At 38.6% G+C, this 12,299-nt stretch overlaps 1 protein-coding gene across 1 annotated transcript in view; it reads left to right on the forward strand.

The window, feature by feature from the left end:
- The first annotated feature begins 365 nt into the window (after nt 1–365).
- The window catches only part of LOC116884854 (nucleolar protein 4-like), a 37,904-nt gene continuing 25,970 nt past the window's right edge, over nt 366–12,299 (forward strand). Inside the window, exon 1 of the mRNA XM_032886097.1 lies at nt 366–534. Coding sequence (XP_032741988.1) covers nt 463–534 — 72 coding nt within the window. The 5' untranslated portion in view covers nt 366–462. The remainder of the gene's footprint in view (nt 535–12,299) is intronic.

The following is a 12,299-nucleotide window of genomic DNA, read 5'->3' on the forward strand; positions in this document are numbered from 1 at the left end:
GATGAATAAATGATTTACTTAATATTAACCATATCTTTTGCTAGCATTTTATAATTCATTATGTATAATACAGATTTGTGGGATTGCTAGGTGTGGTGATGTCTGCAGTGGGCATGAGACATGGAGGCCAGCCTGGGCTACATAGAAAAATATTGTTTAGAAAGAAGAAAAAACATGAACTTCTTTTAAGCACTTTAAAAAAAATTTTGGAGATGATTTGGTTCATTTATTAAAAAATTTTGGTTTAATCAACTTCATCTGCTAAGTGAAAATAATTTCATTAATCTTATGTGTTTTTGTTTCTTTCTTCTGTTCTGTGTGTGTGTGTGTGTGTGTGTGTGTGTGTGTGTGTGTGTGTGTGTGTACGTGTTGTTTCATCTCCAGGATGGCGTAGGAGTTGATGAGAAGCTTTCCTTACGGCGAGTAGCGGTGGTTGAAGATTTCTTTGACATCATCTATTCCATGCATGTGGAGACAGGGCCGAATGGAGAACAAATCCGAAAACACGCTGGGCAGAAGAGAACTTACAAAGCAGTAAGTGAAAGGAGAGAGAGAGAGAGAGAGAGAGAGAGAGAGAGAGAGAGAGAGAGAGAGAGAGAGAGAGAGAGAGAGAGAGAGAGAGGGCGCGCATGCAATCTGAGTGCATTCTGAGTCGTGTTACTTTGTTCGCATGTTAACATGCGTGTGAAGAATTAGCAGTACCTTACATCCAGCACAGGCTTGATCTCATCAGGAGCAGAGCAAGGACTTATGCCACAATTTATTATTGGCTGTTTTAGTCATAGCCCCATAAGTCTATTGCATTAAGCTTAAATCTGTCTGTAGAATTTTTACATTATATTCTTTAAATATGTTTAAAAAAAACAATATTCCCAGTTAGATACCTAAAGAGAGAAAGGCATATTTGAAATGGATGTTAAGTGTGTCATAATATATAAATTATGTACTGGGAGATAAGAACATTTTTACAATCATTCAAATTTCTTGCATCTAAAGTCATACTAATGTATTTATATATTTTCTATTCCATCTTATATCAACATTGATAAAAAGCATAGATTTTATATTAATTTATATGGCTTAATTTTCATGAACAGAATATTAAAATATGTTATTTTCATAGTACCAATGCCTGTGAGCATTTAAAATTGAAGTATATTATTTTATTGTAAATTATATGACAAGTGTATTTAATTAACTCTTTGATAGTAGGATATCTATTGTCAAAATCGAGTTATATTTCAGTTTTGAAGTTATTAATTGAACCTACAGTTTGATATACACATTTTAATCTACATTTTATTTAATTAAAACTTTATAAAACCATATTACTATGCATATTTTACCTGTTCTAGCAAAATTCAAGAGTGCCTTGTGCCAATTCAAGCAAAGTGTACATTGTAAACGCTTTCTCAGCAGTGTGGATAATGTTCTTTTTATAAATTCTTATTGAACTTGGCTTTTGGCTACCGTTATATGATCTGTTTTCAGCTATCTTGATACACAATATCAGTCTGGATCCATTTTTTTTTCAGATACAGAAAAGTGTGTGAAATGCTCAAAGTTTCAAATACAGGTACCTATGTTTGAAAATTAGCTCTGAGCATAAGAAATAGCTTCTTTTCATAACTATTTTTTGCTGTATTATTAGGGTCATATCAAGTCTCTGTAGTTGCATAATAACCCTTAATACAATGTTATTTATCCCTCTCTATACGGTTTTGTTTCTTGGCTGTTTCTAAATTGCATGGTTTGTGGGCAGGCCCCAGTGTAAGTTTCCTTACATAATTCTGCCACAGAAACTTCCTTTTGACGTATGCACCCCAGGAGACATTCTTACCATGACTAACGAAAGTGACCAAGCGTCTTGAGACTTTTTATCTAGACTAATACCACTGAACGTACTCATTCCTCCTGTCTGCTAAACCAGGATTGTTCCTCTGGAGAGTAATAGAAAAATTAAATATTGATTTACTAATGTCACTAACTGTGGACTCTTGGAATAATGCATTTTCATGAACTACCTATGTGAACTTGACAGGATTTTGTGTAACAGGAATATACAAATTCAATTGTAGTAAATGAAAATAAAAGCTCAAAATAAAACAAAAAAAACATGAGGGGAAATTACCTGCATTGTTGGTAGTGGCAGCCAGTGCCTTAGATACCAAAAGCAATTTGAAATAACTTAGCTTTTAAAATGAATTTATCAAGAAACCTTAAATTTAAGTGGAAGCATGATCCAAGCTTTTGCCTCATCCTTAAGTGACTGTGGAAAATCTAATTTATGCAATTACTCACACTTAACATTTACAATGAATTGGTAACTGTGTTTCTAACACATACAATTTAGTATTAATATTTCATTAGATATTTTCTGCATTTGGGCTTGGGGAAAAGCCTTGAAACCCCAAATAGCCTCGAAACACCTGATTCTTCTTAAGATTGCCTCAGTAGATGATCCTCTGGCCCCTCAGGTTTAATTTTTATTTCCACATTAAAGCTTCATTTCCATGTCCTACTATCATCCCAATGATCCCTCTCAAATGAATTTTAATTAGGAATACTTCTATTTTATATAGCTGTAATTCAATATAGGAAAAAAAATTTCTGCAGTGCCAGTGAAACTGTGCACATGACTATACATTGAGTGGGATGTAATGATAAAAATTAATATAAATGTGCAATTAGTGGAGCATAGAGTTCAAGGGCAATTGGAATGGGATGACATAGTTTTGGTAGAGTCAGAGGCTGTTGGGGCAGAACTTAGTTCTTAGCAGTACCACCGGCTTCATTGGCTTGAAACCTGTTGAAATGCTAACAGTTCCAATTAGGCTTCAGGTTTTCTTGCTTCTAACACATTGGCACATAGAGCATGCATAGTTAAGGTTATTGACTCTTTTCTCCCCTTTTTCCATGGCCAAGAAACCATACTTGTACAACTAATCATAAAAGCATACCATGTTTTAACAATAGTATCAATAGATTTAGTGGTCATTTTATTTACTTTGCCTTTTTGCAAATATTCCTTCTATGTTTCCACTCTGCAGGAAATGGTGGTCTTTTAATATTGAATTAACTATTGAATGCTATTTGGTTTCCTATCTGCAGTAAATCATTCCTTGAAATATCTAGGCACTATCAATTGCAGTTTATTTTAATCTAATTTGGCTAAAGAAATTTGGAAGGTGTATAGTCTAACTCATGAGCTCTGAAAATCCACAAAAATGACACATTTTTGGAATACCTAAGGTCTTTATAATTATTTAAGCAGCTATTCATTATTTTATAGGATGTTCTTATATTTGAATAAGTTTATATATTAATAGTTACTAGAGCATTGGATGTGTTTCCTGTAATGTATTTGACTGTAGTCAACTTTTAATTATATCTACATTAACATAATGGACCATTTAAGTAGTACTTATGTGTGAACTTAAATTATATCTTTGCATGGATTTTTGAATACAGAAATCCATTTTAGTGATATGGACTAGTACTTCAAAATTAATGACAGAGCAATAGTATACATATGTAATTTAGAATACTCTCCTGCTCTCCAGTCCTTTATTGTGCTGAACTTTGACCTTGATGATGCCACAGTGACACATCACTGTCCCCAGGTGCCTTTTGCCACTCCCACTTCATCACAAGCTAATACACAGTAGAATGTACTAATTAGTAGTATGAAAACAACACACACACACACACACACACACACACACACACACACACACACACGGCAGTAATGGCATTTACTTATTCCATGGTAGAGAGAATATGTTACAGTAAAAAAAAAAAAAAAGAAATGCTGGAAGCCAGACAGACATAGTTCTAAAATTCTGGGTTAGCATTTGTTTGCATCTGTGGTACTGTAGGCATTTAGTTACATTGTCTTCCTGCCTTTGAAAGAGGTAGTGATGTGCATGGTGTGGTAATGGCTGCACGTGTATAAATGACTTGAGACATGATGACTTTGCGCTTAGTGCTATTTTTTTCTTTGCCCAATCAGTCCTTGGGATCCTACTAGAAGGGCGTGTCCAGGACAGGCGGCCTAACTCAGCTCTTCAAATACAGGGAGGTCATGGGACTTTCAGTTCTCTGATTCGCTTGTTCTGAAGTTTGTCTTAAGATAACAAATTATAACACTTCAAAAATTAGTTTTTGCTTATTAATTTTTCCTAGGAGCTTAACTAAATCTTATGAAAAATATTAAAACTGGCTTTTTACTGTGGATATGTTTTCTTAGTGTCTATTAGTTATACCTGAGAGTGAAACTCATGATAACATTTTCATACATTCACATAATATATTTCAATCATATTTTATCACCCATTATCCTCTCTTGTCTTCTCCCTCTTTCCTGTGATTCCCACTTTTACTTTCCTATCCTTTTCTTCGATGACTGAATGTATTTTATTAGACTTAATAACAAGCGTTTGCTCACAGCAACACATATACCTCACCAGTAGCTACACTTCTAGAAAAGCAAACTTTCCCCCTCCATCATCAGTCATAAAACCTACTCTTTAAAGACTTGCTCTCACTGGGAATGGAAGATCTCATTTTAGAGACTCCCCACCCTTAGAGTCTGCCACATAGACTCCTAGGAGCCTCCCCTGTCACAGGTCCCACACTAGTCCCAGAGATGCCCCTAGCTTCCCCTCTGCCCTTTCCTGGCTGCCCTTCCCACACCAGATTCCCATCCTGGTTCTCCTCCTTACCTCATCACTTACTGAGTTCCCTTCCTCCATCCACCTCTGATATCTATTTTATATCCTCTGGAAGCATCCTCCCTTGGGCCCTTCTTTTTATTTAGTTTCTTTGGGCTTGTGGATGGAAGCCTGATCACCCTTTACTTTATGGCTGGCATCCACTTGAAAGTGAGTATATAACATGTGTGTCTTTTAGGGTTCAGGATGGTATATCACATTTTTTAAAAATCCATTCTTCGGTTGAGGGACTTCTAGGTTGTTTCCAGTTTCTGGGAATTACGAATAAAGCTACTATGAACAGAGTTGAGCAAGTGTCCTTGTGGTAGACTGGGGCATCTTTCAGGTATATGCTCAGGAGCTATAAAGCCAGGTCTTGGAGTAGAACCATTTCCAATTTTCTGAGAAACTACCAAGTGGATTTCCAAAGTGGCTGTACTAGTTTGCTCTCCCACCAGCAATGGAGGAGTGTTTCCACATTCTAGCTAGCATACGCTGCTATTTAAGTTTCTGATCTTAGCCATTCTGACTAGTGTGAGATGGAATTATAAGTCATTTTGATTTGTATTTTCCTGATGACTAAGGATGCTGAACATTGCTTTAAGTACTTCTTGTCTATTAAAAATTACTCTGCTGAGAATTCTTTGTTCAGCTCTGTACCCCATTTTCTAATTGGGCTATTTGGTTTGTTGGTGTCTACTTTTTTGAGCTCTTTATATATTCTGGATACTAGCCCTCTGTCAAATGTAGGGTTGGTGAAGCTCTTTTCCCACTCTGTAGGTTGACCTTTTTGTCCTATCGATGACGTCCTTTGCCTTACAGATGCTTTTTAGTTCCATTTATCAGTTGTTGATCTTGTTGCCTGAGCCATTGGTGTTCTGTTCAGAAATTTGTCTCCTGTACCAATGTGTTTAAGGCAATTCCCCACTTTCTCTGCTATTAGATTTAGTGTGCCCGGGTTTATGTTTAGGTCTTTGATCCACAGAGACTTGAGTTATGTATAGGTTGATGAAGAGAACCCTCTGAGAAATAGCATATTCATGTAGGACTTCATTCCTTTTCTGACTGTAGGGAAAACATTTGTGATATAGTATCCAGAACTCACAACTTTCAAGCTTTTATTCACATCAGTTTTGTCCTATTCTTTTGATAAGTATTTGCTGATTTCATGGCTCTACCTTTAAAAAGGATATTTTAACCTGTATTTATTTCTGTTAGTTTACTATGTAAAAACTCTGAGAGTTCTTCTAAATTCATGCTGGATGGCAAGCTTATAGCCTTTTTGGTGCGGAAAAACTAGCTAAGCCAAAATGTAAGTTCCAATAATGTATTCAAAATCTTTTTGGCTTAAGAAGCTGACAACTCCTGAGTAGAACAGGGTAAGGCCTTATCCACTTATTATTCAAATGCTTCACAGAGTGGTGGTAGCATGTGAGGCCACTGCAGTCCTTGGGAAGAGAAATGGAAATATTCTCCAAAGTAAAGGAAACAGGTGCACATAAGCCATGAGAAAGCACATGGAATGCTCTTGGCTTTCACAGAAGCAGATTGTCAAGCATTACCCAGAGGTAGATGAGCTTTGCTGCATTGTTATCTTAAGTTCTATAGGGATGATGATGATGATGATGATGATGATGATGATGATGATGATGATGATGACGACGACGACGATGACGGTGGTGGTGGTGGTGGTGTTGGTGGTGGTGGTGGTGGTGTTGGTGGTGGTGGTGGTGGTGATGATAAAATGGGTATGTAGTGTGCTTTCACAGTTGTGTGATTTTAAAATAGTAATCAAAGAAGAAAGAACTAAACATCCCTATTTGCACAGACTGTCCACTTTTTCCCCAGTTTGTTCTAACAGGGTTTTTGGACTATACTGAAATTGTGCCTGTGCAGCTCCCTAAGTTTCTTTAGATTAGTGCACTTCAGTGGCACTTTTCCTTGGCCTTAAAATCATGACCATCCTATTTTTCATTTATTATTCTTTGCATCTCTGCTCTAAGCACATAGATGTGAGTTTCAGTGTTGACTGACTTCTGTTCCTCTGCTCTTATAAGCACAGTGGGGAAAGGTTATTTCCATATTGCATTGATAAAATAAGACATGATCAATACACTTATGGGATTAGTACTAGGAAAGTTTTGCTCTTGTATTAGCTTCTTTTCCCGTTGCTCTGATAAACTTGCAAAAAGAAGAGCTCAAAAGAGGACGACTTTATGTCAGCTTACAGTTTAAAGGATATAGTCCATCATGGAATGGAAGGAAAGACATTCGGAGCTGAAGAAGCTACTCATATCCCATGAAGCAGGTATCTGTAAATGCTGTCCTTAACTCACTTTATCTTTTCTACACAGTCCAGAATCCTAGCCTAGGGAATTGTGCCACCCATTGGGGCAAGTCTTCACTTTTCACCTATCAAGATAATCTCCAACATTCAAGTTGTCAGCTGAAATTAACCACTAGGCATCCCAAGCATATTTTCCTCTCTTATCACAGTACCTCAGGTTTATAATTTAGAGCTTAATGCGTTTGAGTTGAGCCATTGATCCCCCTACCTGGCCCTGCTTATATGAAAATTTTATGTACTATGGCAAAAGAAGAGTGAGAGTAAATTAGTCTGCTAGACATGATTCAGTTAGAACAGGCTAAGCGTGGAATTTGGGACAAGGCTTGGATGAAGCTGCTAACCTCACTGTAAGTGTTTGCCCTCTTGAAATTTTGTAAGGTCGCCTCTGGGTCACGTGAAGAACTTTTGTCTCTATAATGAAATTAGAAAGGCTTGGCGTAAAACCATCCAATGGAAAAAAAGATAGCATTTTCAGCAAATGGTGCTGGTTCAACTGGAGGTCAACATGTAGAAGAATGCAGATCGATCCATGCTTATCACCCTGTACAAAGCTTAAGTCCAAGTGGATCAAGGACCTCCACATCAAACCAGACACACTCAAACTAATAGAAGAAAAACTAGGGAAGCATCTGGAACACATGGGCACTGGAAAAATTTCCTGAACAAAACACCAATGGCTTATGCTCTAAGATCAAGAATCGACAAATGGGATCTCATAAAACTACAAAGCTTCTGTAAGGCAAAGGACACTGTGGTCAGGACAAAAGCGGCAACCAACAGATTGGAAAAAGATCTTTACCAATCCTACAACAGATAGAGGCCTTATATCCAAAATATGCAAAGAACTCAAAAAGTTAGACCAAGAGGGAGACAAATAACCCTATTAAAAAATGGGGTTCAGAGCTAAACAAAGAATTCACAGCTGAGGAATGCTGAATGGCTGAGAAACATCTAAAGAAATGTTCAACATCTTTAGTCATCAGGGAAATGCAAATCAAAACAACCCTGAGATTTCACCTCACACCAGTGAGAATGGCTAAAATCAAAAACTCAGGTGACAGCAAATGCTGGCGAGGATGCGGAGAAAGAGGAACACTCCTCCATTGTTGGTGGGGTTGCAGACTGGTACAACCATTCTGGAAAGCAGTCTGGAGGTTCCTCAGAAAATTGGACATTGAACTGCCTGAGGATCCAGCTATACCTCTCTTGGGCATATACCCAAAAGATGCCCCAACATATAAAAAGACACGTGCTCACTATGTTCATCGCAGCCTTATTTATAATAGCCAGAAGCTGGAAAGAACCCAGATGCCCTTCAACAGAGGAATGGATACAGAAAATGTGGTACATCTACACAATGGAATATTACTCAGCTATCAAAAAACAACGACTTTATGAAATTAGAGGCAAATGGTTGAACTGGAAAATATCATCCTGAGTGAGCTAACCCAATCACAGAAAGACATACATGGTATGCACTCACTGATAAGTGGCTATTAGCCCAAATGCTTGAATTACCCTAGATGCCTAGAACAAATGAAACTCAAGACGGATGATCAAAATGTGAATGCTTCACTCCTTCTTTAAAAGGGGAACAAGAATACCCTTGGCAGGGAAGAGAGAGGCAAAGATTAAAACAGAGACTGAAGGAACACCCATTCAGAGCCTGCCCCACATGTGGCCCATACATATACAGCCACCCAATTAGACAAGATGGATGAAACAAAGAAGTGCAGACCGACAGGAGCCTGATGTAGATCGATCCTGAGAGACACAGCCAGAATACAGCAAATACAGAGGCGAATGCCAGCAGCAAACCACTGAACTGAGAACGGGACCCCCGTTGAAGGAATCAGAGAAAGAACTGGAAGAGCTTGAAGGGGCTTGAGACCCCATATGTACAGCAATGCCAAGCAACCAGAGCTTCCAGGGACTAAGCCACTACCTAAAGACTATACATGGACTGACCCTGGACTCTGACCTCATAGGTAGCAATGAATATCCTAGTAAGAGCACCAGTGGAAGGGGAAGCCCTGGGTCCTGCTAAGACTGAACCCCCAGTGAACTAGACTGTCGGGGGGAGGGCGGCAATGGGGGGAGGGTGGGGAGGGGAACACCCATAAGGAAGGGGGGAGGGAAGGGATGTTTGCCCGAAACCGGAAAGGAATAACACACGAAATGTACATAAGAAATACTCAAGTTAATAATAAAAAAAAAAAAAAAAAGAAAGGCTTGAAGAAAGGCTTGGCGTTTTCTTTCAAACATCTCTAACTCCTGAAAAGAGGGAAATTTCATCCATTGAAGAAACCATTTAAAGGGGCTTGAACACATTATTTTCAGATAAAATCATTAGATTAAAAACGAGGGAAATTGAGCATGTGATCGTATGGATGGTGGGACGTCTTTGGAGTATATGCCCAGGAGTGCTGTAGCTAGGTTTTGGGTTGAACTATTTCCAATCTTCTAAGAAGCTGCTAAATTGATTTCCAGAGTGGTTATATGAGTTTGCACTTCTACCAGCAGTAGAGGAGTGTTCCCTTTTCTCCACAACCTCACCAGTATGTGCTGACATTTGAGTTTTTGATCTTAGCCATTCCGATTGGTGTGAGGTAGAATCTCAGAGTTGTTTTGATTTGCATTTCCCTGATGACTAAAATTGTTGAACACTTCCTTAGGTGCTTCTTGGCAGTTTGAGATTCTGTGTTGAGAATTCTCCCTTTAGCTTTGTATCCCATTTTTTTAATCGGGTTATTTGGATTGCCGGTACCAAGCTTCTTGAATTCTTTATATATTTTGGATATTAGTCCTCTGTCAGAGATAGGGTCAGTGAAGCTATTTTCCTAATCTGTAGGTTGTTGTTTTGTCCTGTTGACAGTGTCCTTTGATTTACAGAAGCTTTTCAGTTTCATGAGGTCCCATTTATTAATTCTTGGCCTTAGTGCCTGAGCCACCAGTTTAGGAAGTTGTCTCTTGTACCAATGAGTTGAAGATTATTCCCCATTTTCTATTCTTTTTTTTTTTTTGGTTCTTTTTTTCGGAGCTGGGGACCGCACCCAGGGCCTTGTGCTTCCTAGGCAAGCGCTCTACCGCTGAGCTAAATCCCCAACCCCCCCATTTTCTATTCTTTTAGATTAAGTGTGTTCGGTTTTATGCTGATGTCCTTGATCCGTCTGGATTTGATTTTGTACAGGATGATAAACCAACTATATTCCTAGCAGCTTTATTCATAATGGCTAGAAACTGCAAACAATCTAGATGTCTCTCCACTGAGGAATGGATATAGAAAATGTGGTGTATTTACAAAATGGAATACTACTCAGCCATTAAAAACAAGGACGTCATAAATTTTACAGGAAAATGGATGGAATCAGAAAAAAATCATCCTGAGTGAGGTAACACAGACCCAAAAGGACATACAGGGAATCTAGCATACCTGTGCTCTGATAGGCGCCACCTAGCAGCCAATGAAAAGAGATGCAGAGACTCACACTCTAACATAGATGGTGCTTGGGAGTCTTAGGGAAAAGTTGTGAGAAATATTGTGGGAACCAAAGAGGACTGGGACTCCACAGGAGTACATGGTACTAACCTGTACCCTTGGAGGCTTCCAGAGGCTGACCCGCCAACCAAAGAGCAGGAACGGGCTGGACCTAGGACCCCTGCACATGTGTAGCAGTTGAGCAGCTTGGTCCTCATGTGGATCCACCAAACAACTGGACCAGGGGCTATTGCTAAGCCTGCTGTTGCCTCCCTGCCTGTGGATCCCATGCCCCTAAATGGATAGCCCTGTCATACCACAGTGGAAGAGGCTGTGCCTAGTCCTACAGTGACTTGATGTGAGGAGGAGGTGTTGACCTCCGGGCGGGGGGAGGGAAGAGGGGAGGTCTTCCCCTTCTGAAAAGAGAAAACACAGCTTAGAAAGAGAAAGGGAAGGAGGAAGGTGGGTGGGGGACCTACATCAGAGGTTATTGGGAGAAGTAGAAGGGCTATTGGGTTATAAAGGGAATAAATACATTTAATTTAAAAAAAACCCGAAAAATTAAGTATATTTCTCAGAAAAGCTTCTTTGTAGATGTGACGCACTAATAAAATAGAATACACCGTGTGTGTGTGTGTGTGTGTGTGTGTGTGTGAGAGAGAGAGAGAGAGAGAGAGAGAGAGAGAGAGAGAGAGAGAGGTCACATTTTCCTTGCTATTTTGAATTTTTTCATTTTTGCCATAGATCCAATATAATAATAGTTTGCTGCTGAAGTAAAAAGGGATTCAGGAGTTCATCTCTATAAGCCACATTCTTTGACTTGTTAGGAGAGACTCGGCACAAAATATTGTAACAAACAAATGAACGTTCTGCTTACTTTATTGATAAAGAATTCATTTTCATTTCACTTGTTATTGGAGATTTCAAAACTTCTATAAACAACCACTCTTAATACCCGAGTAAGGGAAAAACAGTAATATTCCAAATTAACCTATACCACTATTTACAATAAGGCAGCTATCTGAAGCATAGTTACATAGTTTGCTTGGTAAACTTTTTAGAGGTAAAAAACTGTTCAGTTATAGATAGATGACAGGAAATTCTGTAAGTCTATTCTGTTACTTTTACAAATGGCTAAGAGGGAGAACCCGTATTTCCCTGACACTGCTGTAAAACACAGCTTAGCAAATGCCTGATTCCTATGGCAAGCTTAACAAATGCAGAAAGGAGAAGCGATATCTATGGAGACTTTTTCTTGTTGATTAAATTACATGAATATTTAGATAAAACAGTTATAAATGGGGTAAGGCCTGGATACAACCAATTGCTGTGAACAGTGGGTGGGATACTTAGTAGATAGTAGAGACACTTACTTTGTACAATTTTGGAGCACCATATAAAAACAAAAGAACCAAAATTTAATACAGGGCAGGAGTTTTTCCATGTGTAATTCTCAGAAACCTTTGATTCCTCCAATTAATACTGGAGGTATTACCTACTTACTTAATTACTTAATGTCTACATACCAGGTAGGCATTGGCGACAATCCCTTGAATTGACTGATTCACTTCAGTTGTACACATTAAATTATGGCGCTACTTCTGAGGGAAGTTTCATCAGTTCTGACTTTTACATGCACCAGTGTATGTCTTTAAGTAAGCCGCACGCACAAGTGCACACACACAACATGTGTAGAAAAGACCTAAGGTGTGTGTGGGAAACTTAAAACAAAACACAGTGACATGACCGTTTAATTTCTCGA

The sequence above is a fragment of the Rattus rattus genome, chromosome 15, assembly GCF_011064425.1.
Source record: "Rattus rattus isolate New Zealand chromosome 15, Rrattus_CSIRO_v1, whole genome shotgun sequence".
In the NCBI taxonomy this organism is placed as follows: Eukaryota; Metazoa; Chordata; class Mammalia; order Rodentia; family Muridae; genus Rattus; species Rattus rattus.